Genomic DNA, 27445 nt, shown 5'->3' with positions numbered 1-27445 from the left:
CAAACCTGGGTGCCCTTGGGTGCCCTTGGGAGCCCATAGATAATATGGAATACTGAGCATTTGATGCTACCACTCAACCTCTGTAAGTCAGTGTTAATAGCACTGTCAGAGGGTTCAGGTGAGAATTTAAGGTTATTAAAAGGATGAAGTAACAAATTAGATTGAACTTTCATTGTGCTCAGAGATTTCAAAGAACACAAAACTTTTGTCTTCGGCCTTAAAAAGGTCTACGGTTGACAGTGATATATTTCTTCTGACAGTTTAACTACTCCCACACAAAGCTGCGTTTATACCTCATTAGTCAGCTCAGAGCTTGTAGCACAAAGGGGTTTTCTCCCTTGTTAAAAAATCAAAGGGTAATATCAAAGGTATAAGTTTTACAGTATTATAAAGTAATCCAAATATTTATCATTATAGTACAAAATCTTATTCACTGTGTATTGACTTGGTTAATCAACTTATTAAAGCAAATAAGCAACCTCACTATTGCTTGTGTATTAGTAATTAGTGTATATCGAAATATCTGGGGTCCCATCAATGCCACCTACTGTATTAAGTCGTCATTTATAATTACCCAATGATTTAGTTCATAAATTGAAGGAATCTTGTTAATTACTTTAATAATTACCACCAATTAAGTAAAACAGGAAGGTCAATTAAAACCTGCATTTGTAGTAAGTGCTAATTAGACACAGATGTTTACATAATGTTCACATGGCCACAATGGCAGGTCTCTGATCTTTGCTCTCAAAGTACAACACTCACTTAACACTCACTAAACATATAAGAATAAAGAAAAAAAAACATGGCAGCTGAACAACAAAGCAGAACAGTAAGAATGGAATGAAGAGCCGTAGAATATGGCTATGAATAAGTGTAATTACAGTATGTACATTTGCAATAAATAGAACATTATGGGTGGGATAGGGCAGTGCAAATGTCCCTGTCAAGGTTGCCATGGTCATGGACACCTCAACAGGCACAGGCAAGATACAATATACAATGAAGAGAGGGTAGGAATACTGCAATATCGAAATAGACTGAGATTTAAGATTTAAATAAATATAAATATAGTACAAGGCAGTTCATTGCAATGATAATGTATGAATAACAACGTGAGATATATGAGCAGAACAGTGTTGATAGACTTTGTTCAGTGTAAGGGTGGGGGCTATTTCTGGGCGTTCAACAGAGTGACTGCTTGGGGGAAGAAGCTGTCTTTATGTCGGCTGGTTTTGGCGAACAGTGCCCTGTAATGCCTACCAGAGGGAAGGAGGTTGAACAGTTTGTGACCAGGATGTGAGGGGTCTGCAGAGATTTTTGCTGCCCTTTTCCTGACCCTGGACCGGTACAGGTCCTGGATGGAGGGAAGGTCAGCCCCAATGATCCTCTCTGCAGCCCAAATTGTCCGTTGCATTCTGGCCCTGTCCCGCAGACAGTAATGGAGGTGCAGATGACGGACTGAATGATGGCTGAGTAGAAAGTGGTCCTTTAGCAGATTAAACTTCCTAAACTGTCTCAGGAAGCATAACCTCTGCTGGGCCTTTTTCTGGATAGAGTCAATATGGGGAGACTATATTAGGTTCTGTGAAATGGTTGATCCCACGAACCTAAAGGAATCCACAGTGGACACTGTCGTTCTGAATGGCGAGGGGTGGGGGGACTTCTCCTGGGTCAAATCGATGACAGCGGTGTCATCTGCAAACTTCAGGAGTTTTACAGACGGGCTCTTTGAGGTGCAGTCATTAGTGTAGAGGGAGAAGAGCAGTAGGTGTAACCACCATCTTAGCCAGGGGGGATACATTTCTATATTTTCTTGTTACCATGTGGCCGTCCCCATGGTTTTGTTTATTACACACACATCCTTCTAGCATTCGAAGTGAGATTAGCCATTCTGGCATTCATTCTCAGAGTCCATACTCAGTGCATTTCACTTTGCATTCTGTTGAGCCCTCTGAATCTAGGCTGCCCCCCGCCCATGTCCAAATCCATACCATCAGGTGAAAGCTCATGAATAAACTCTGAAATTTTCAGAGTCGTGTCAAAATCGTATGGTTTTGTTAGCTGGTTAAAGAAGGGCTAGTCCAATAAATATGTGTTTATTGCGATGCTATTAGTTTGTATGCTCAAAAGCCCTTTTTTAGGAGCATTACTATGCAGTGCCTGTAGAGGAGAGGGCATTATTTATGGCCAAATGAGAGCGAGGCTGCAAACAGGCCAACGCTTATCAGGGTCCTTAGAGAGAAACAGGAAATTGAGTTTGTCCAGCGTAATGGTGAGAGAAGTCACACCAAGAGACAGACAGACCGTTTCTCTCCTATTAGCAAATATGTGTTATTCATGAGGGCAAATTTAGTGTGAACTATGTTTCATTGATATTCCACACAGTGACTTTGCAGTTGTCCGTCTTGAGACCGTAGTCATTTTATTTCCATTCTTTCCTTTATTTATTCCCCACCCCCCTACTCAACAATGGTGGTGGGGTGGCGGTTTCGGGATTAGGGGAGGGGTAAGGTCATCAGGGTGAAACGTCAGTCCCAGTTGCTAGCTGATTAATCATTTTCAGCAGAACAAGTCATCAGGTTCCCACATAAGCAGCCTGAATTGGGAGCAGTTGCAGCACTGTGCATAGAAAGCAGAAAACAAGGAAGGGATGGAGTGGTGTGACTTCTGGTATCACACGCACGACTGAGCGTTTGCTATTGGTGTCTTCAGAAATCCATTTTCTCTCCTCTGAGAACTTCAAACAGGCGTCATTATTGGCGTAGCGAGAGCTGTGGCGTGGTCAAAGCCCGTTAAAAATAAAATCAATTCAGACGGTCGGGCCTCATTGAGAGAGGAGATAATATGATAATGCACCTTCACCGTTTCCATTTTCATTCTGTGACAACTCGCTGCCCTCGTACACTCTTTTTTGTCTTCCATCATCATTTCATCCTGCTGTGGGGTCCATTCAGAGTTTCCTTGATCAGCCAAAAAATATCCTCCAGATTGTTTGTGATTCTCCACTATTCCCTTACTGTTCCTCTATTTTTCTCTCTTTCCCTCTTTCTCTTACTTGTTTTGATCTCTCTTCGCCACCTATCTCTCATATTCTGCCCCATTTTCTTTCTCTCATTTTTCTCCTCTGTCTCTATCTCTCTCTCTCTCTCTCTTTCTTTCTGTCTCTCTCTTCCTTCTCTTTCTCTTTTTGATTTTGCTTCCACTCTCTCTTTACCTCTCTCTCTCTCTCTCTCTCTGTGCGGGTGTAAATTGCAGTGTGTAAGTGATCCAGCTGGCTGCCACCGGCTGGGATTGGGGAGGTGACAGGTGTAAGGCAGCGGGTCTCTGAGGGCTGGAGGCTCATTCGCACCAAGCAGCATCACACACCAGCATCCATGCTCCTGCGTCCAACAGCAGTGAACACAGTTAGATGCTCGAGCATCCTTTGACATCCTCTGTCCCACCCCGGAGAGGGCAGATCCATACTACACGTGTTTGCCTTGTACTAGATCTGTGGTCCTGCTGACCACAGCTGCCGGAGAGTGACAGGCAGCAGCGGCACCAAGGTCATGTCATTGTGGGTTCTGGAAGATTCCCAGAGGCAGCTGATCTGGAAGAGGTCAAACTCAGGCTCAGTTTAGATCAGGGTCGGATCTGTCTTGGATCAAATACTGTCTGAGAAGTGTCCTTGACCGCGCTTAAAAGTGACTTTGGATAAGGCTGGATGCAAAAGCACTAAGTGTGAGGGAGAATAGAGTTGCCAGAATAGAGTTGCTGCTATATACAATGCAGCTCCCTGTTTCCTCCTTTATATTAGAGGCCGCCTACGGAACTGCGGCAGAACTAATTAAACATCCAGCGGAGGAATACGGGCTCTGGAAAGAGGAGGAAGACAGGAAGTGTGGAGGAAATAGCAGAGAGACCTCGCCGTGTCATCCTCGATTAGTGCGAAGAATATGTGGGATAAATTTTATATGTCTCTCATTGAATGTTTAGTATACCTTACATACATGTAGTGAAATCTAATTGTCATCTCCTTACTCTGACCCTTGTGTTTTTCTGAAACTCCAATGTTGGAATGTTTAGTTAAATTAACCCCTGTGTCACCGAACTGTGGGTAACCCTCAGGATGGGGGGTCGTAAACATTTCTTATCTCTGTTAAAATACCAGATGGTTAAGTGATCACTGGAGGGTGACAACTTGTGATTTTCCATGGGTGTGGGGTAAGGGTATAAGAGTTGGCTTCACCCACAGATGTGTGGGCTTGTTACTTTGACATTTCATGTGGGTAACATTCTCCCGGCGTCGTGAATAAAGCTGCAGTCTCACACCAGTTGTCTTGGATTAATTTTGACCACACTTATAGGGAATCACATGGGGACCATATAGCCGAAACTCCACCTTCTCTGCCCATTCATCAGTTGGAATATTCAAGCAATACTATATTCCGAGCAGTGTAGGTAATAATACCATACCATAATGATATCACCAAGTAGAGCTTCAGAGCAAAAGTAATCAAAATCACAGCCAGAGGAAAGTTGTCAACAGAAGATGGAAGGTAGAGGGATCAATAGGCCTACTGGTCATCTGGGGAGAGTGCAGTCATTTTGCTAGCCCGGTGGAGATATTAGTTGTATAATGGCCTGAGGATAAACTGTGAAATAATAATGTCTGAATGAGCCACTGATTGTGCAGTGTGTCACACAACACTAAGTGATGTGTGCGAAAAAGAGTTTAAAAATCGATACTATGAGGGGGGGCAACACTGTATTTTGTCCACACAAATGTGAGTGCAATTGTTCCGCCATCCAACATGGAGCTGTTTACCTTGTCCTTTTGTGTTTATTTGTCTGCCATCCAACCAATCTTAATTTCCCCAGAGAAATCCAGCCCTCTTCCACACATTTACACAAAGAGCAGGTGCCTCGCTCAATACATCACTGTATGGAGACTGAGAGGGGGAGAGAGAGAGAGAAAGAGAGAAAGAGAAAGAGAGAGAGGGAGAGGAGGATGAAAATACAGAGAGGAGGAGAAAGCAAGAACCTACAAAAAAACGGCCCTCAGTATGATACACTTTTTCCTACTTGCAATGTCCATCCTTGTAAATCCATAATATATCCACCTCTCCATTGCATACTAGATTCCTTCAATCAATTCAAATCAGATCCATTTTATCCATGCCCATTGTTGTGGAATTGGCTCCTCGAAGTGTATTTCTAGCCTGATTGCTTTCGCTGATTGCATTTTAGAGATGGCTGAGATATTGCTACATGTATCAGTATACATATTGAATTTCCTGAATGTTATTGTATTATAATATTACTGATTGCCTCAGACCTATATACTCCGAAATGTCGACAAACTTAGGTGTGTATTGACAAAAACCCTGCAATTAAAAAAATTACAGATCACTAAAGTCAACAGCATATCAAAATGCAAACATGAATAAACATGGACATTTAAAAACAGCTACAAAATGCTCCTGTATCCTTTGGAGGGATTTTCTGTCTTCCTTTTTTCTCTTTTGAAAAGCTGCCAAATGGAGGAATCCGTTAACATTTTTTGCAAACTATGGTTAATTAGAGACAGAAAATGTCAGCAATGCGGAGAGGAATGGAACCCTCATATTTCTTGGCAGAAGAGGGTGGAAAAAAAAATCCAAAGGCGGATAGTGTTATGTAAAATATTCATGTTGACGAGCACATTGCACATTTTTGAAGACAACTGAGTATTTCACAGAATCCTTACTTGCTTGGATTTCCTCCTGTAGAAGAACTGTGACTTTTTGAGTCCTACAATGGTGTGCCTTAGTGCACAGGAAGACACTCTGGTCACGAAACAGATACAGTATTACATTTTTTGCACCACCTCATCAGTGTGACATGACACCCACTTTAACACTGTGGATCACCATATTATCATGTAGTGAAACTCAGTAGATTTGCCAGTTGAGCCCCTATTGGTAGGATTGGCGAACATATTGCATCAGGACAAACAGGATTATGCCGCTTCTCGGGGGAGTCGGCCGCTCCACAGGTGAAGCACACGGATCCTGCTGCTCTCATTAGTCGCAGGAGGGACTTATCAGCAAAGGTCAGCAAAGGCAGTCTCTGAATGTCACAGCTTAGCCTGACTTGGAGGTTGCAGACACACATACAGAGAGAAAGAGCAGAAGGAGGGGAAAAAACACATCACGTGGGTTAACAGGCACCTCTTTTGCAAGAGAATAAGTCCCTGTTCCTGACTTCCGAATGTGAAGTCCAGGGGATTACAACAGTGCTAAGACCTGCATTGATTCTGAAATGAATGGCAGAAATGATGCAGGGAATAACAAATTCCGACAGTCGGAAGCAGGCTTTTTACGCGAGTCCCATTATGGTGAAATATCAGCTGTATGCAAGGCCGCCACTCTGATGAGTGTGGATAAGTCACACAACACGGCCTCAAGGAACCATGACGGGAGTCAGCAGGCACTTTGGAACGCTGTTTAGTAGTCAAGCAGACTCGAGTGAAAATACAGCCACCCCATTTTCCAGCTCTGTGATTGTTCTTGCGGTTCTGTGCTCCAGGTTTGTGAGTGCTTATGAGTGTGAGTTTGAGTATTTGTTTAGGACAGCTGGAAATGAGTTTCTGATGATGAAAAACTAGAAAAACTCTTGCAGGAACTAGAAAAAACATCAAAGAGTCTCTCTGTCTGCATTCACTCAAAAGAAAAAGGTCTTACCTTAGATTTGGTCTGAGCATACCTTAGACATCAGTGCAGTATATTAAATACAAACACATACATTACACACTCTATACTCACAACACAGAATGCCTATGTACCCACAATACAACCCGGAGGTGCCTGAAACACAGAACAACTACCACAGCAACAACAACAATACCAAAAACCCCTACAACCTTGGGATTGAAAAGTGTGTATAGTGGGGCCAGCAGGTCCCGTGGTCCCTGTGAGTCATGCATCACTTTTTTTTTTATCCGAGTTCCTCGGCAGTATAAATACACCTGACACCGCATCTCCCACCACCCTCCATCATCTCCGTCTTTGTCAAGGCTGGAGCTCTTCGTCATGCCCCCCAGCCCTGCCATCTATCCCTCCCACAGTGCCAATCCCAGGCCACTGCATCATATTGATCCCAACCGCTTGCAGATGCCTCACCTGCACACTTGCCTTTGTTTTTTGAGGTATCATACTGTATTTCTGGGGGAAAATAAACTGCTGTGTAGTTTTTGCGGAAAATAACTTTCTGTTGGCCTTGACCATGACTGATATTTTGTGTGTGTGTGTGTGTGTGTTTGAGCAGGCTGTGGGCTGGAGTTCCTGCTGGTCCTTTGTGGTCTGGAGCTGTCCTGGTCGTGCCCGCGCCACTGCATCTGCTACACGGGGCCCAGCACGGTCAGCTGCCAGTCGCACAACTTCCTGTCCGTGCCCGAGGGCATCCCGCCGCACAGCGAGCGCCTCTTCCTGCAGAACAACAAGATCCACCGGCTGCTGCGCGGCCACTTCAGCCCCACCACGGTCACGCTCTGGATCTACTCCAACAACATCACCTACATCGAGCCCAGCACCTTTCACGGCTTCACCGTGCTGGAGGAGCTGGACCTGGGGGACAACCGACACCTGCGCTCGCTGGACTCGGAGACCTTCCGCGGCCTGAGTCGGCTCCACGCGCTGCACCTGTACCGCTGCGGCCTCAGTGTGCTGCCCACCGACATCTTCAAGGGCCTGCGCAACCTGCAGTATCTCTACCTGCAGGTAAGCCTGTCCTGTCTTCCCTTACCTAACCCCGCTTTCCCCTAATGAAGCTATTTCAACAGCATGATGTGCTGCGTAGCTATAACTCTCAGGAGTCACGAGGGTTCAATGACTGCCTCAAACGCCAAGGCTCATATTGCTCGAATAAAAAATTCTCCATTGTTATTTCATTGCCTAACAAAATCTCCCATTAAGTCCCGGGACACGGTCTCATTTGTGTCGTTGAGACGGACGATCTTATTATCCCATGTTCCCTCCCTCTCTCCCCTCTGTAGGACAACCATTTGGAGTTTCTGCAGGACGACATCTTCGTGGACCTGCACAACTTGAGCCACCTGTTCCTGCACGGCAACCGGCTGTGGAGCCTGCACCAGAACACGTTCCGGGGCCTGGGGGCCCTTGACCGGCTGCTGCTCCACCACAACCGGCTCCAGTGGGTGGACCGGCAGGCCTTCCACGACCTGCGGCGCCTCACCACGCTCTATCTGTTCAACAACTCGCTGGCGGAGCTGAGCGGCGAGTGCCTGACGCTGCTGCCGGCGCTCGAGTACCTGCGGCTCAATGACAACCCGTGGGAGTGTGACTGCAAGGCGCTCTCCCTCTGGGACTGGCTCAAGAAGTTCCGCGGCTCCACGTCGGCGGTGGGATGCGTGGCGCCGGCCGACGCGGCCGGCAAGGACCTCAAGCAGCTGCGCAAGGAGGACTTCCCCAACTGCTCGGGCTCGGAGTCGCTGCACCAGAGCAACACGTGGGGCAGCACGGACAAGGTGTCGCTGAAGAAGGAGCCGCTGCCGGCGCCGCCGCACGCCCCGCGGCCCCACCACCCGCACCGCGGCAGCGGACAGTTACCCTCACCACCCTCGCCTCTGCCCCACCCGCCCACCTCCATCAACGGGGAGAACTCCGGCTCGGGGGGCATCCCTGGAGAGGGGCCCCCGCACAGATCCGGCGGTGGCCGCTCGCGGAACTGCACTCGCCAGCGCACCAAGGGCGGCAAGGGCCGGGGCCTGAACGACGTGCACACCCTCAAGGAGGTGGCCGAAAAGGAGTACTCCTCGCCCGACGGGGGCAAGGATGACCCGACCACCCCGGAGGGCTCCACCCCGCGACGGAAGCACAAGTGCACCCCCCGGACCTCTATGCGGCCCCCTAGCGGGGTGCAGCTGCCAACCGACTGGGCGGCTCCACGGTGGCCTGGGCCACTTCTCTGCAGCTTGCTGGCTGTGCTAGCGGCGCTATCCACGGAACTGATCCTGCGCTGACGCCGCACAGCATCATGGCCATAACAATGACAAAGCAAATCCTCCGACCCACTCAAGCTCCACCACTGGAAGGCCCGTGTGTCCATATGTGTGTGTGTGTGTGTGTATGAGTGAGAGAGAGAGAGAGAGAGAAAAGAGCCTGGTTGTGCTTGTATGTATGTGTGTGTGTGGTGTGTGTGTGTGTGTGTGTGTGTGTGTGTGTGTGTGTGTGTGTGTGTGTGTGTGTGTGTGTGTGTGTGTGTGTGTGTACTCTGTATGTGTAACTATACCATTGTGTAAGGAGCTTTTGCTGTTTTTAGACTCTCAACTAGACCAGAACATCCAATGTGAGAACCACTCACAGTATTATGTGAGAATGTGGGAGTCTAGATGATGAAGAGGCAGAGGTTCGGGAGAGGCAGAACACAGATCATGCTCGCACTGCCACTGTCGCCATTGCAGTTGATTTTCTCATTTTGTGTTGTCTGGTTTTATTCTTGTACTGTTCATGATAGTTGTGCATCATTAACTGTAAGAGAAGTATGCAGACTGAGACAATGATGATCCTAGGGTCAGACCGAAGTTGACCAGAACGGGACAGTGTTGTCCAATAAAACAGTTTATTTTGTTTTCTTTTTCACTTTTTCAGGTGTGCGAATAGCAGGAAAATGCAAAATGACAATTTTGCATATACAAAGTCGGTCTATTGTCAAATGCAACATTTATTGCCAAATGTGTTTCTTAGTCTGTTGCCAACATAAGTTCTGCTGACATGAGTAGAAAGTAATAGAAAAACATTACTTATCAGCCAAGGAATGCACATTCCGCTTTCACAGTACATTGTCCAAATTTGTCCTTGCTATATAACTCATTGCAGATAAATATACAGTCCATATGACAACCATTCAAGCACATTATTATTTCTTATCGGTGTCGCGTTTATTTCTGCATTTTATTTCTGCTTTTTTCCTTGTCTTCTCCAGAAATTGTTTCAGGTCTCTCCCTTTTTCTTTGATTGTATTTCTTTGCTATTGCACATTACAAAGGTAATTATCTTCTAGCTGCTATATTCTTTGAAAAGAAAATGAAAAAAAAAAAACATGTCCCCAAAAGAAAGAAAATAAAAACTACAGTATGAGTGCATTTAGAAATGTACCAGCCTCTTGTCCTCCCATGTCGTTTTCTTTGATTTTATGACAGCTCTTTGAGACTCAGAGGATGGGCCCAGGCGGGAAACAGTAGGAGAGAATGCTGGGGTGGCCCTGACTGGAGCAAAGGTGAAAATTGAGGATGAACTCAATCTGCTAACGGCCCTTATTCTGCCTGGACATGGCTGTCCCTTTCCATTCAGAGTGTCAAAGGCCTAACGCGGGCCTAGATTAAAAGATGGAGAGAGGGGAGGGGGAAAAAGTACCTTACAACAAAGACTCTCCGTGCTGAGGTGCACTTTCCATTTCAGCGCGACCAAACAAGGACCTTTTGGGAACCAATGAACTGTTTCAATGACTTTGCTGTTCTTTTTTTGTGGACCAGTGGCCACAGGAGGCCTCTCGTACAGACAATCGGTTCTGGAACATTCTTATCAAAGTGGCTGAACAGGCGAGGAGTTGGGATTTTCCTGAGGAGAAACAAAAACATGCACTGCTGATCTGGATGTGCCTCCATACCGAGTTGGTCTTTGTACAAACAAAAACAAAAATTAAAAGAGACTTGGACTCTTATTATTATAAGCTACAAAAGGAGTGGCAGGTCAGATATTAACCATTATTTACTATGAGAATAACAATATTAAAAATGACATTACTGATTACAGGGTTGCTGACTCCTCGAGAGGAGTGCTTATCTTTGGATTCATATTCTGTTTGATTTATATATATTTTTGGGGGTTATTTTGTTACATCCTTCTGCACATTTTCAGATAAACTGCACAATTCGATCTCCTCTTCCCCCTTCCTCCCCCCTCTCTCTCTCTCTTGTCTCTCCATCCCTGTGATTTGATGGTTTAACAAGTTGTCTCAGAAAAAAAGAGTGACGAAATGTTTATAAAGATATTAAAAATCTATATCTTCTTATGTTAAATGTAACTGTTTGTGAGCTTTTGTTTGAAGTCCATTCACTCTGTTTTTGTACGTATGTATATACGTATGTATGTGACTTTATTATTCATTTTGGAGAAGAAATGGAGCCTATCAGCGGGTTTGTGTTTTCCTCCTGTTTCTCCCTTAGCCTCAGCTCTGCTTGCAGCCTGTCTTTGCCTGGCACTGGTGAATGAAGATATGTTCCTCTTTCACCAGAAAGAGCTTCAGAGGCAGAGTTCCTCCACTCCTACGCACAAACACTAAATATGTCTAAAAAAACACTAAATATGTGTCCAATATCACTAAAGCCCATACTGCACCAAAGATTGTTCACCTAATTATAGGGAATGTGAATTTGGTTTGGACTGTCTGAAGGTTAGTTTTACGCTACTACTAATCTTTTGCTGCAGTGGTGTTTCTGCTCAGCACGAGAGATGCCATACTGTAGGTTAACGCTTTCCTCCTACTCAGAAACATCCACAAACAACACAAACACAAACATACATTCCATCTATATGTCTATCACCATCTGTAAGTCACCATCTATATGTTCTTGAGCCTTAAAACATTCTGTTGAAGTACCTTGAGAGATCACTTATTGGATGTGAATGTTTGAGCGCTGTACCTTACTAACACAGAACGCAAACAAATTTCTATCCCCTCTCTACCATAAAGATGACAGACTAGATAAATATGTAGATTAAAGGCCCCACATACACTGTAAAGACTCAGAGATGAGGATGGAGCCAGAAAGCACTCCTATAAATTCACTATTTCAGTAAATGATTCAAAAACACAGCAGGGCTATTTATGAGTGTGTCACAGCAAATCTGAAGATATTCAGGGTTATTATTGTTATTAATGGGACTTTACAACATAAATTCCATTTCCTCTTTCCTTTTTCCTCACCCCATGATGAAAATTGATCCAAACCAGTGTGTAATTTCATTTTTTTTCTCTCCTTCTGGTTCTTCGTCTTCTTCCTCTGCTGCTACTGCTGAGGCTGTGGCTACGCTGGCTAACTGAAATGGGTGGGGTGGGGGCACAGAGGGAAAAAGTTAGTTTTATGCTTGGTTGAAAACGGGTGCAGAATTACATTTAAATTGATGAGCAGCCCCGCCATCTAATAGCATTGCTTTCTCGCTTCCACAAGTCCCCCTTTCCCCTCCCCTCCACGAGGCCCCCCCTCCCTCTCCCCCCTTCTATGTTGTTCATCTCTTTAAAGTATTGCGAGACAGACCCAGCCCTAAGGACCCAAACGAGTGAGCAACATACAGAGCCCACTCTTCCGTCTCGCTTACTCTCGCTCTTTTTTTTTTTTTTTTTTTTTTTCTTTTTTTTTCCCTTCTGTGAGCCCATGCTGTTGAGCCACTGCGGGCTGTTCATGAGGACAGAGTGTGTACAGAGCGCTTAAGAGCCTTTCTGCACCTCCAAATAGACCGTGTTCATGCCTCACTGGCCCAGCACTTTAGGAGTCCACTACACTTGTAAGCGATCTCCAGGTTGGTCCCCTTGAGGTGCCTGTTTCCATAAGGCGTGAGTGTGGCCCCAGTAATAGAATGATGACTGTTATGCCATATTATAACCAAATATCCTTCTTCTCCTCCTCACTCTGATGGGTCAGGGTGATTAGCTAAGCCCCATTGCATTCTCCGATTGGAAAAAGCAGCCGAGCGTTTGACCCAGCCATCCAGCACCATATGCTTCCTCATTATGTGACTTATCCCGAGCACCAAATGCAGTTTATACATGCAGAATGCAGTGTGTGAGGAATGTATTGAATGATCTTTTTCACGGGTTTGTAACATGAGAAGGCTACAGTAGGCTTCATGCGGAAGGATGGCTCGCACACAGACAGACGAGTGAATTTGTCACTGAGGCACTTTCAAGTATTCTGACTCATATCTCCAGCTCCTGAATTGCTTATGAAATGATAGTGATACAATGCAGTAGGTGGTTGTCCATTCCTAATAATATACAGCACTAAGACAATGCGATGTACGCCACAGAGCTGGAACATGGCAGAAGGCCCATATAAAAAAAAAGATTGGAAGGGAGGGGAAAGATTGGATGGAATCAGACGCATAAAATTAGATTAGAAAGAGTGGAACAGAGAGAGGAGACAGTGGAAGGAAGGGAAGCAAACAGAACACTTGCAACAGATGGTGATGTACTGTAGAGAAAGAAATAAAGAAAGAGAGAGAGAATTAAGAGAGAAATAGAAGGAGAAAAAGAAGAGGGGATGAGATGTCTTCAGGGGCAGAGGGAGGTAGAAACAACATGGCCGATATGAAACGAGGGAATGGGGAGGGAGAAAAAAGAGAAAAATCATAAGTGACGAAGCCTCTGACATTTTCTCCTTTAGTACCAACACAAGGGAATGGTGGGACAGTGAATGAATGTATTAGAGGCAGCCGGTGGCAGAGATGTGCAGTGGTTATGGATGTGCCCAACAGGCCAGGAGGCCCATGTCTGTTTCACTCACTAAATCAATCGCACACCCTCAAAATGCCTCCCTATGTCACAACATCAATATATTCAAATGTGCACTGCTCATTTTTTTTTAGTCTGACTGAACATTCTGTCTATCCCACTTTCATCTCTCTCTCTCTCTCTCGCTCTCGACAGGATAATGTCAGCGACTGAAATGAAGGAACAGCAGTAGTAGCAACACTGGGAGCTGTTTGAGCTCTCTAATATGGGGAACTGCTTGTGTCGGTTGTGCCGTTTTTAATTCACTTTCCTTCATTGTTGCACAAAGTTTAATTAAAAGGAAGCACTTAGAAAATGAAAAAAAAAAAAACAGAGTGAGAAAGCGAGCAGGGCGAAGGGGAGAGAACCCACACAGGGTGGGGTATGGGAGGATGCAGTGGGGGGCAGGGTTTGGGACGTGATAATTAACAGAATAAACGGCTGAAATGCTAGAGCACCTGCCTCTTAGCCTCCCCCCTCCCCTCTCTGCCTGCTGCGGTCCCTCACTCCCCAATCAATCACAAATCTCATATTACCTCCCTCCTCATAAGCTTCTCCACTCCATGCCTCTATTATTCTGTTTATTTATTTAGGCCACAAATCTCAGCAGGCCTATAGGATACCTGGCTCTCAGAGGCAACCCTGTCACCACACACACACACACACACACACACATATACACACACACTTTGTAGAATTCATTTCAGCTGGAAAGTGGCCAAGTTCCAAAAGTTCATCTGTGCTTCCATGGCATGACTGTGAAGTGGAGATTCATCTTTGTCCTGAAGAGTGTGATTGAAGTGTGTGTGTGTGTGTGTGTGTGTGTGTGTGTGTGTGTGTGTGTGTGTGTGTGTGTGTGTGTGCGCGTGTGCGTGTGTTTTTGCCTAGTCCTGACTTACGGTAAACATTTCTCCACAACCCTACACTTGACACCATCCCCAACCTTCCCCCTATCACTCCCTCCGTCTGTAGCTGGTCATAAAAGTACACTGGGATGTTTACATTGGCTTCCCAGAGATTTACTGGAGACATTTATTACTCTTTGGGCAAGACAGCCAAAGCTCCTATCGGTTTTACTCACTGAAACCATACCAACCCATCAAAGCACTCTCTGTCAGCCCTGCAGCTGATCAATGACTGCAATTAACACCTCAGATCAATTTTCGGTGAGAGAACAAAATAAAAGTCCAAGTTGAACAGCCCGGCCCCAATCCCCATCAGTCCTGGACAAATCCAGAGCCAAGACAAGCCAGTGCTACGCTGTGCTAGTAATCACACACACACACACACACACACACACACACACACACACACACACACACACACACACACACACACACACACACACACACACACACACACACACACAGAGTGCTTTTGCTCCCCCCAATTAATCTCCCGCGCCAGCTTGACAGACAACACTCTTGTCTCCACAGCCCCATTTCCTTCCAAAGGTTTTATATCCCAGTAAAGTACCTGCAGAGCTCTTCAGTGACAAACACACAAACATGCACATCCACACACACACACACACACACACACACACACTGCAATGTGTTGATCCACACACATCGTACACACACATTCACATGCACACAGATGAGTGTGTGCCCATGTACTCATGTACTAAATTAGTACTACTACACTCATACTACCACACCTACATGCAGAGTTCAGTGAATATCAATACATGTATTAAAACTAGAATTCATGCTGCACATGCAGACACTCTCACAAATCAACACACACACATAAGCATACTCTACCAGACGCACGCACACACACACACACACACAGAATACCCTTCTATCCTCCCACACGCATGAACACATGCTGACTTTTTGACACACACACACACACACGCACAAACACACACACTATAACACACATACACAGAAGTTCAAACTTACCAGAAAATTACTCCCTCAAGCACACTATTAATTACATACAATAGAAACTGCACAAACTAATAAAAGAATAACTAATAAAAAATATTCTAATTTCAGTATAATATAATGCGCAAGACGCAGTGGGTATATATGTCTGTGAATGCAGAGTCAAGACGCTGGTTCATCAGAATAAGAAAGTATAGGGCATGTACAGTTCAAAAGACTGTGCAGTCTGATAAAAACAAGTCTGGAGGCTTCACATCTACAAATAATCCTCAGCTTATTAACATGGAGAAGAGTGCAAACAGTGTAATGCCTAAGGAACATCTTATTCCTCATACTCAAATATTGTGGCAGCCCCAAGGTTTCGACAAGGTGATTCATTTCTGTGCAAACTCTGTGAACTGCGCACAACACAACGGGTTTACATCTTATGGCACTGGTTAGCTTATTGAATATTCTTATCTCTCTTGTGCAACAAATGCTGCACTAAAGCATCATGCATCGAGATGTGTGAATGTGCTTCATAGTTTAAATAAATGTATGGATATGTTGCACACGGCACTCCAGCAACTGTGTCCTCAACTCCCTGATGAGAGAGCAAACATGAAACACAGCAGAAACAAACACACAGTGTGTGTGTGTGTGTGTGTTTGTGTGTGTGTGTGTGTGTGTGTGTGTGTGTGTGTGTGTGTGTGTGTGTTTGTGTGTGTGTACGTGTTTGTTAGTGTGCATGTGGCATCTGCCTGCCCCATGTATCCATTTCAGTCAGCTGGGAGATGTAGACCCAGCCCCTTGCTTCTGAACACAATGGGCTTTCCTGCCTCCCGTCGTTTGTTCCTGGATTGCTTTGCTGCCTTCATCTGTGCACGAGAAAATTGGGATTGCACAGGAAGACTGTATACTGTACCACACACACACACACACACACGCCAAGCCCTCTCCCCCTGCCCCCCTCTCCCCTCTCTCTCCCACACAGTGGGAAGCAGCAGTCCTCGGAGGCTGAGTTCAAACTTTGCTCGTTCCATCTCAATCTCTGTGCCCTGGAGCCTTTCCCACTGCCTCTCACACATAACACTCCCACACAGACACACAAGACATACACATTAACATACAACTCCCAACAATAGTTATTCACATCACTACATCTCTCATACACACACACACTCCCTCCCTCTCTCTCTCTCTCTCTCTCTTTCTCTCTCACACACACAAACACATTTTTTTCTCTTTTACTGCCTTCCTCTATCTCTCTCCTTCTCTCTTTTCCCCCCCTCTCTTCCACACATGTCTCCTCATTTCTCTCTTGCTTTCTCTCCAAAACTGCATTGAGATGAGGGGTGATCCAACTGAAAAATTCAATCACTTTCATCCTCACAAACAGAGATACACAACCACAATTAAGCTTAAGCATACATATATGCCAAGTACACAAACAAATGCACTCATGCCAAGGTAGTGACAAAAAATGTACAAAATATATCTATCAATCACAAATGGACATTCACACTTGCCAAGTGCCTGAGTTAATGAGACAGGTTTGCTCTCCCTCCAACACACACACACACACACACACTCCACTCCACACACCACACTCCACACACCCCACCACCTCCACACAAAATTGCCTGAATCCACACTGACAGTGTTTACAGAAAACAAGCATGGCCATCCAACCCAAACAGAATCTGGTTGGCTGGCGCGGTTCCCAGCTGTTTAAACGCACAATCAGTAGAAAAAAAGATGACAGGCCTGAAGCGACTCAAAGACAACATCAATCAAGTATAATGCTCAGCCACATAATAATAGTCCTGTTCAAAGTGAACAGGCGCCTGGGCAGCTAATAAGCAAGAAGACCAAATGGGCTGCAATTTTACAAGGAGACGTTAAAAAGTTTTTGCTTGGCCCTTATATATCAAAATAGAATTATTCTATAAATAAAGGAGCTACAGTACTGGTGTGGCAACAGCAGAACACAAACAAATTCCCTCAGGTTGTGCAAACAGCATTTGAAGGGTTTCCAACCGTACTAAGATAGGACGGATAAGAGAGAGGAGACTATACTTGGATCTATACGGAGTATCTGAAGAATGAGAACAGTGGCAACCTGCAGTGGACTCAGTGGATTAGGTTAAAAAGAGGAATGCAGCTATATACACTACGATCCTTCATAAAGCACTTTAATGCTCTTTCCCTCTCTCTCTCAGCTTGGCAAACCGCCAGGAATCTCTCTTGTCGATGGATGTACTGCAGGCTGTTTTGCAGCCTCTCCTGCGAGTTGGGCCCAGGGGAGCCTTGGCAGTGACAGGGCATTCACAGCATGTGTACGTATCCACTCAGGATAATCAAATGCATTAACTCAACAAATATGTATGCGCACGGCTGGGCTTTTTCAGTTGACAAAGCTCTTGATTTTCTCCAATTAATTATTGTTATAGCGAGAGAGAGAGAGAGAGAGAGAGAGAGAGAGAGAGCCTGGTGAAGAGAAGAGGGAAAAGGACATCTTGATTCATCAGTTCCTCCCTTTCAAGTACCCATGGCTTGTCTCTCAAGCATATCTGCTTACTGCAAGACCCGCATTGATTTTATGACAAGCGTGGAGGTCTCAGGACTAATTGGGTATGTATGTCTCAGTCCTCGGGCTGTCTCAGTTCTTCGCAGGCCCCTCGCCCAGGACGCAGCTCAGCTTGCTGTTGGCTCTCGTGTCACGGGGGACGCAACGGACTGCAGCTGTTTCTTAAAGAAAAAGAAACTGTGTGAAATCGAGAGCACGTCGTCTTCTTCAGCATCTACCTGAGGACAAAACAAAATAGCACCTGTCAGCAGGGAGCATTTCCCTCGTCGATTTTCAAATTTCATCTTGTCAACGTATTGATGCCAAAAAAACATTGTCGCGTGAGCAGGTCCGATCAATCCACGCGCAGAGCAGCGGCCTGTGCTGCCTAAACAGCACAGTTAATGCATGCTTAAGCCATGGCCATCTGTTGACAGAGCAATACTAACACTGTGCAGAGCAGCAAATGAATAAAAATCAATGTGCAAGGTCTGTGTGCTCGGCAAGTCCAATTATTTTAGTGATATCCTCTTTATCCCAGATATTTCATGCATCTTGACAGTGTCACTGCAGTCAGTGAGCAGAGAAGACTTGAAGACTCCCTTCTGTCCATCATCTGGCATGTTGGCGGGCAATAACGTGAGTCGTGGGCAGACACACACAAAGGAAACCCAGGGAGATCCGAGGTTGACACAGGAACACTGACTGACCACAACTGTCACAAGGGCCGCAGAGCGCAGGCTTGGACTGCAGTAGCAACTGAGGACAGACACTCCACAGGCCTGTGTCACTCGACGAGAACACAAGGTGCCATACTGTCAGTGTCTTGAGAGCGCAGTGGACAGGTCTGGCGTCGAGGCACTTTTTCGTTATGAGTATGTCATTTAAAAAACACTACAGGACTTTAGTTATCATTGTATGTGGTGTGTGTTTTATCACATCCAGGCACACACACACACACACACACACACACACACACACACACACACACACACACACACACACACACACACACACACAGTCAAATACACATCCGTACAGACATTATTAGAGTGCAGTAATAAATAAAATAAAGCAGCACAGATAGTAATAAAAGGACATGGATTGCACCAGAAAATATTGCAGTGATATGTCAGTAATACGCTTTGGGTGAGGAGAGATTGCACAGATGTTATGTTCTTCAGAGAAGGGGAGATTAAAAACACAAGGAGGCCAAATCATAGTAGGAGTGAGAAGAGCACACATTTTTACACAGGATATCGAAATTCCTTGCAACAAAATCTGTCTGCAGCAACGATACTTAGTGGAGTTAAACGCTGTCTGAAGAAAAGCTGTGTTCAACAATGCCATCTCCCGAAGGCCAGAGATGGAGCCACCGCTGCTCCACCACAATGCAGCAGAGCAGTGACAGCACGTGGCTGTCTGTGCTGAAACCGGTGCCACTGCCTCACAGGGGACCAGCTGACGGGCACTGAGCTGATGGGCGCAAAGAAACGCACTGCCACTGGAAAAATATGGAAAGAGGTCCACTGCCGCCGGGTCCAAAGTCAGTAGGAGCACCACCATCGGATCCCAAGATCTCAGGCGGTCTCTTTCCTGGGACAGAAACCCACCATTGCCGATCCCAACCCCTACCACATGTGACACACAACGGTTCTGTCTCATTTTGTAAGTGACATGGAGGGAGGGTCATCGTGAGGTTCTCAGCCAGGGGAATTCATATCTCCATACAAATGAAGTTTGCCATACTGCAGAAATGTCAATATCTATGTGCCCAGTGACTGAGGGTTAAAATGATGATCTCTTACTTGGACCACTGGAATGAACGCCCAATCACATCATATGCTGAAAGTGAAATGTGGATTAAAGGACTAGAGGAAATCATCTAAAGGCCTAGCTTGATGATTGAATGTGCAGTAGAAAAGGAGGGGTTTCCCCCAGTGTAATACTTGTGTTTGTGAAATCCCATTCATACATTCCCACAAATCCAAACGTCATATCATCTTCCACTCATTCAGTGGCTTGACTCAGATGGTGAATGATGAGGTTCTGATATCTGTATTCAACAACAGCTCTCACAGCAGTGACACACGGAAACCACACCCAACAAAGAACAACCAGTGCTGAGTTTCAAAGTCTAACCGCAGTGGAAGAGGACAGAGTGGTCTGGATGGAAAATGAAATCCACAAATCCTCCGTGCCTCAGTGTCCTGCTCGCTCTCTCCATCTGCCCTCACCGGCCCCAACATAGTCAATTAAATTCAAGCTTGTCAGATCAAACAGACTTACTCTTACTCTTCACACACATAACAACCCCCTCAAGAGCACAAGGGATGGGGAGGGTGTTGCTTTTAATTCACGGGGAGCAGCGGATCAGGGGGGAGAGAGCTGACATCTGAGGACAGGCAAGTGCTCTGCTGACTCACACAGATCCCCATGATATGAGCGCATCCATGAGAGAACACACTACAGCACCCACACACACACACACACACACATCACACAAATACACACACTAGACGAACATACGCACACACATCACACAAATACACATACTGGACAAACATACACACACACACAAAAACACAAACACTCAGCCCAGCAGTTTGCTTACAGCTGCTCCTATTCAATTAGAAGGATGGTCTACAAAAGTTGTTTGATCTGCTTTTAGAGGCGAAGGGCAGCATCGTCGTTCCCTCTCCTCTCACCTCTTTCTCCCTTTCTTTTGTTCACTCACATATACAAACACACACACATACACAGATGGAGAGAGTATGTTCTTATGAAGAAGCTCACATACATAAACATATACATTTGTACAACTTTCAAAGGGTTTATTATTGCAGCAGTTGCAGATTGGTTCGGTGCACTTTTTCTAGCGTCTACATTTTATTGTGGAGGACAAATATGATGACCAAAAGGAATCCTTTTGGTCATCATATTTGTATATGTACTGCACCTGAATGCTCCAAACGGCAAACTCTAATAGGTCCAATATTGTCACAAAGCTTGACAATGACCAAAGACCTTTTTTCAAAGGCTTCATAAAGATATATATAACAGCAGCTGTAAACATACTTGACGAAAATAAATAGTCAAGAACACCTATTGTAATACATTTATTCATAATGCATGTAAAAAGGCTATGCAGAGGCAATAAACTATGCCGCTCTGCTGGGACCCAATGATCTTTAAACTATTCTCTTAGGTAAGAAGCTTTAAATATGATAATAATGAGAATGCCGGAGGTGCTCATCTCCCATGTGTAAAGCACAAGAGATAATGAATGCAAATACTGACTGTAAGAGGTCTAAATAGAAATACTAATAAATAATGTACTCAAATGATCCGTATATCTTCAATTCATGTGAATGAACTAAGTGGACATTATTGGCACTACAGCAGGCTAATTGTTGGAGAGATTAATATTAATTAAGGATTACATGAAGCAAATGCAGTGGAACACTTTGGTTACGAAAGAACGCAATCACATCCATAGGTGAAATGCATGAATGCATTTATGCTCCACCTGTCACTCTCAATTTATTAAAACTAGTCCACAGCACAGAGAAATCTAAGGTACCTCGGCAGCAAAGGTGGCATTGCCAGAAGATGTGGTTATCTCTGTTTGGGGAGAGATATGGTTACAAACCTTTGAGTGACAACGTCAGAAACACAATGGTGCAATACATTTTCTCTTCCTGGGTTAAGTAAGGCAACTCATAAATCAACACTAGTCTACACTTCAAAACTAGTGGCGCAAAGTCATCAAAAATGGAACTGAGGGAGTCCCTCGTGCTTAGGCAAAGCATTGCAAATTAGGCTCTGCTTGATAGAAAGGAGTCGAAGGAAAGCTTGTTGGCAAATTATTGAAGTTAGTCCCATAGGCCCTTCAGTGGGTCATAGACTTTTGCTCATTTCAAATCAGTCCTATGGACTGGCACTCTTGGCCCTCATGGACATCCTTCAAACTGTATGTATGATTACATTACCTTAACATGCTCAGGGCCAGATGTAGGTACATTTGCGAACGTAGCGTTATCAGCGTCATGGACACACCGCAGAACGCGAACGCTGTCAGACCCATGATAAGATGTATGTACGTATGTATTGTTATGTACTATAACAAGCAGGGAGATAATGAAGATCAGTAGTTCTACTCAAACTACTTGTGCACGTAGGCTATGGAAGATTGCTCAAATCTAGCAAGTAGGAAAATTTAAGTGAATGACGTGAAAGTGAAAGTAAGACATTCGAAAGGCCAACGAAAGTGGAGGTTGCTTTTGGTAGTAGGCTACAAATACTTTCACCACAAAAACTGGTGCTCTAAATAGCAATTCTGTTGTCTTTGGAAGGTTCATTGACGCACTGACGAATTTGGATTAACACCTGCTTTTACAAGGCGGAAGTATTTAGGCGCAGAATAGACGTGCGCTTTCAGGAGCAGTCTTTGTACATACCGCGGAATAAATAATTAGGCGCTCTTTACTCTTCATCTCCCATCTTTTTACGCTAAACTCCCACTTTCCCCTGGATCCTCCCATGAATGCATATGCATGACATGACAAACGCAATCTGCCACTTTCAGCTCCCGCGACAGGCAGTTTGCGCTTTTACATCATTGCGGCCTGTTTGTACATACCTCGCAATGATTTTACACGCCCATTGCGAAACAAATAAGCCTGAAGTGGGCGCAAAAGTGTTAGTACATCTGGCCCTCAGTGTCCTTACATGCAAGTGCACTAGCCTGTAGACATATCGACTTCTGGTTAATATCCCATCTCCTGGATGATCACTACAATGTAAGGAGACCCTGTAAGGTGAATCCAGTGTTATGGGAGCTGCCATGCTGCATGCTGTCCAGTTCTGATGATCAGTAGCTGAGTCCTCTGTGCCGAGCTCAGGTTACCTAATGGCTTATTTCTCTCTGCCTTTCCTCTAAAGGGTGCTGTCCATGGTGCTGACTATTGCACTGCTGTCCATGGTCCTGAAACTCTGCACCACTTGGAAAAACCAGAGATACTGTACCTTCACTCTCAAAAGTGACAGTATTAGTATGTCTATTAGTATGCTGTTGTGCAAAGAGCTGTATGACATGTCATTTTGAAGAAGCCAGTACAAGCTACTGTATAAATATTCATACTTAATGAAGCAAGAAATGCCACATAACAACAACTCATATAGAAATAATGAGAAATGTTATTACCTTTACCACAGTGTTTCCTCAAAAGATGATACCTGTGTATTGAAGGGTAAGGGAAGGACAAATCTGAGCTTCAAGGACATCTCTAATGACTGGAAATGCAATGCCTGGCAAGTTTATGTTGTTTGAGAGGGAGTCAATGGCAAACTAGCAGGGAAGTCGACATTAAGGAGAAGCTTGTTTTTCTGCTGATTTACAAATGGAACTTGTGTTTTTTTTTCACCCAGAGATTATAATTTTCCATGCTGCTCTAAAACTGAAGCTCATGCCTTTCGCTCAGAAAATCAAGCTAAGTCTGTGGAATCCAATAGTGGCAAAGCCTCCACGTTTTCCAGTAGACTGAAAACAAACGGAAAAACTAGAGCTCTGTATGGGTTTTTTGCACTCCCGTTCCCAACATTACAAAAAGCAAGTGCTGACAAAAAACGTTCTCATGTGGGATCATGTGTTTTCTCAGTGAAGCTTTTTTTTCTTTTATTCAAGTTTGTAAAATATTCATAGATATCGATAGATAGATAGATAGATAGATAGATAGATAGATAGATACAGGCCCGGTTCTCCCTATACGCACACTACGCAAGTTGCGTAGGGCCCCGCAAGTTAACGAAGGCCCCCTCCCTGTCCCCCCTTGAGTCAAGCTAGTGACAGACAGACATGTATTGTATACAGTTATAGCGACAGTGCCTCATACAGTAGGAAGATGAACATGAAACTGAATTAACATTCAGGGCATGAAAAGCGGAAAAAACTTCATGAGAACGAACAGCGGTAACAGCAGTCGGGTAAAAATGTATTGCACACTAACCTAATTACATGGCATGACATAATGTTATCAGGCATAATGGTTTAAAATTATATTTTCGGGTCTTATGCTTAATCAAATTGCTATCTTATCCAGAACTGTTTGTGTTTAAAAGAATAATCCCTCCTCAGAAAGACTGGAGGTGGAGTGAGCCCCCTTCTTCTGGCTGTGGACAGTCTGGTGGATGCTATCTCACTCAGCATATAATGGGCTTTTCATAGGCCACCACTAAATGCAGAGCGTGTGGTAGAATACAGCTCGTCGAGCACATAAGACGTGTTTCTGAAGGAAAAACGTGTTTTGCCACCAGGAACCGCTATACCTCGACGCTCAGTTCGACCCAAATAGGCCCTGCCCCTGTCATCCAGGACATACGATGCTTGACACAATGACATACGAGCAAAACACCGGGAGACGTCTGAAATTTCAGATGAATTATCACCAAATCGCTGGCAGGGATCAGGTCAAACGTCTCTCTAACTCCAGACACCTGACGCAATGTAGCATTTTGTCAGCGTGTCAGCCGCACGCGCATTAAACACGACAGAGGGTCGACACTTACACAGCCCCCGTGCGACCCCATTTGCCATGCGCTTGCACCTGCGGGGTGAGAGGTCCCCGTCGTGCCACTCAGGCTCTTAAATTATTCCGAACTGTCCATTGAGTCGCGACTCAGAGGTCAGAGGATACTCACGATTCAACACAGAAAGGGGATTTTACTCACATCTGTCCTCCATTTGAACTTAGCCAAAGCAAGTTCACAAGGTCGCTAATAAAAAAAAATCGCTGATAACAACAATTCAATTAGCCTTCCGTCACTATAACCATCCTCATTTTTGTCGAAGGCTGCTGCTGGCAGAGGCCGGGAGACGTGAGCTGGCTGCGCGAGGATACACATTCAACTTCAATCAAATTAAAAATCTGACTGTCAGCTGGGGTTGCACGTCCACCTCGAGGAGAGTCCTCCAAAGTTCTGTTCTCAGTATCAAGATGTCCCTCACTTGACCTGAAATGCTAATCAAAGAGGCATACATGAGGAAATATGAGTGGTGCTCTGTGTTCAGTCAACCTCTCCAAAGTATTTTATGGATTCCTGACTTCACGAGAGCCTAGATTATCATATTTTTCAGGAGTAGAAGGAGAGATGACTAAAACAAAATAAACAGATTCAGCATCTACTCACTTCTCTTCACCAAGATTTAACATGATAGGGCCTGTGATTCCAAAGGAGCTGTGGTCAGATGTAGGCATTAAATTAGTTGCTGGGAGAGTGGACCAACCTGTCAAGCACTTATCTTTAGGATCTACATGTTTTGGTCCATACTGACACACTGTTACAAATAAACTAAAACAACTGTGGCCTTATATTTTATAGCTTTGTGTTAATCAACAGAAAATAATTAATTTGGAGTATATTGTTTATATGGCCTATATTATATGTTTTCATGTACCAATCTGTACAAAGTTACTTAGACTGAGAAATTGGTTCCAGGGGATGTACCCGGTGGGAAGGAATTGAGTGGCCTCGAGTGGAAGGTGATGTGTGAGGGAAGTGTGCTGTCTTGCCCTGCCATGTTCGGTGAATAAAGTGAATTCGAGACTCCACCTGTAACCCATTTTTCTTCTACGACTTTAGTGAGACTGGAGTTACAATCACCCAATTTTTAGGGTGACACAACCATTAGAACTACTCCTGTACAGTATTTCACTTCAAAAGGTCATAACGTGTTTCATTTTGTCATACAACTATAGTTGATCAGTACCCTCCAGAATTATTGGCACCTCTGCTAAAGTTGATTAAAAACTAGTATAAAAAATAATCTGTTGGTGATTTATTGTAATCTCACAATGACAAAAAATAGGGAAAATCTGACCTTGGAGGGAAGCAAATTTATTTTGAGAAAAAGGAAAATCTCTCTACATATTTTTAATGAAAACTATTTGAAATTTCAACTATAATGAAATTATTTTTTTATACCGGTTTTTAGTCAACTTTAGCAGAGGTGCCAATAATTCTGGAGGGTACTGTACACATGAACATACTTTTATCCACACCAGCATACTTCCAGACCATCTAAAAGCCAAAACAGCTAATCAATATTAGCAATAAACAGGCACATGGCTTCTGACAGGAGGCTGTTATTTCTGAGGTCATAAATGGTTAACGAGGGGGTACTTCCAGTACAGACAGAACACACACACACATGCACACACAAACACATACATAGACCACACTGCATGCAATGAGCTCCTGCCAATAAGCAGAGCAAAGGCCAAATCCACAAATTGATCAGCTGGGTCCGCTATGCTGCCCGTGCCAGCTGGGCACTGACTCACATACTGACATGACCAAACTGTGGCTATGAGTACAGCTATGACTGCTGATTATTATGAGGACAAAGACCCACACATCAAGGGTTTCAGTTTCAGACAATCAAAATATTCAAGTGCCTTCAGGCACATCATGCTTGATTTTAATCGAAGCTCAACAAAAGTCGAAGACAGTCCCGCTGCTTATTTTTGTTTTTCTTCTCAGTGAGGAAAAATGAGCACTCCGAGTTTGTTTCTCAGTTGCTAGTTACATTACAATCCATTCCTGCTGAAATAACCCCATCTCTGTCAGCATTTGTTCATGTTTTGTTGTCTTTTTTCTCTCAGCCTCTTCTTATGAACTAAACACTCTATTCTAATTCTTTTCCAATCAAACTGTTGTCTCAGTGAGACTGCAGTCCATTGAAGAGCCATCTGAAGCCATAATCAATTATAGCGCAATCAATATCTCTTGGCTGGAGGGAGCAAAGGGTGACAGAGCACTCATTGAGTTGTCATTCGGACACTTTACTTCCCTTATCTTGCACTCCTAGCGTCCAGGCCAAGACTTTTTGGTTTCAGGGGATGGGCAGCACTCCTGTTGTAGCTCCTCATTACAGGAAACAGATGTTTTGTTATCAACTATGCTTAAACTTCACATCAAACATAAATAATGTAGCAGGGCAGGGCAATGTAAACCATATTAAACTTGCCTGAAAAGCTTGAGGTGATGTATGCCAATACAACTTCAATTTGCATTACTATAAATTTCTCATAAATGTCTCTGTTTTGAATAAATACACCCTCCCTCCACATCATCAAGTGCAGAAATGTATTACATTTGAATATATTTGGGGCGCTGTCAGTCTGATATGTACTGGTTATCGTTTTATTGCACTTTACCACCACTGTGAAATGACAAATGATGTTTGGGCGGTTCGGTGATTTATGACTGAATTGAGTTTCAAAGCGAGATTTCCGCTCGCAGCTAGATAATTGCTTGATGTCTTTCAGGTGACCAGGGTGATGTTTTTTTGTGCTCTGTGGTTGGTGGCTGCCTTGCCTCACACTATAGCAGAGAAATGCATTTCAACATTTTTTTAAAGAGGAAGAGCGTGTAGGTGTTAGCCAAGCTCGCTTGCTTTTTCTTTTCT

General features: G+C 44.4%; 1 protein-coding gene across 1 annotated transcript in view; it reads left to right on the top strand.

Annotated features, from left to right (window-relative positions):
- The window catches only part of rtn4rl1b (reticulon 4 receptor-like 1b), a 125065-nt gene extending 114016 nt beyond the window's left edge, over positions 1-11049 (top strand). The window contains exons 2-3 of the mRNA XM_048265440.1: positions 7291-7742; positions 8018-11049. Coding sequence (XP_048121397.1) covers positions 7291-7742; positions 8018-9004 — 1439 coding nt within the window. The 3' untranslated portion in view covers positions 9005-11049. The remainder of the gene's footprint in view (positions 1-7290; positions 7743-8017) is intronic.
- The last annotated feature ends 16396 nt before the right edge of the window (positions 11050-27445 follow it).

This window comes from Alosa alosa, chromosome 15, assembly GCF_017589495.1.
Source record: "Alosa alosa isolate M-15738 ecotype Scorff River chromosome 15, AALO_Geno_1.1, whole genome shotgun sequence".
Taxonomy (NCBI): domain Eukaryota; kingdom Metazoa; phylum Chordata; class Actinopteri; order Clupeiformes; family Clupeidae; genus Alosa; species Alosa alosa.
The sequence above is the reverse complement of the archived record's forward strand: the minus strand, read 5'-3'. Positions and strand labels throughout refer to the sequence as shown.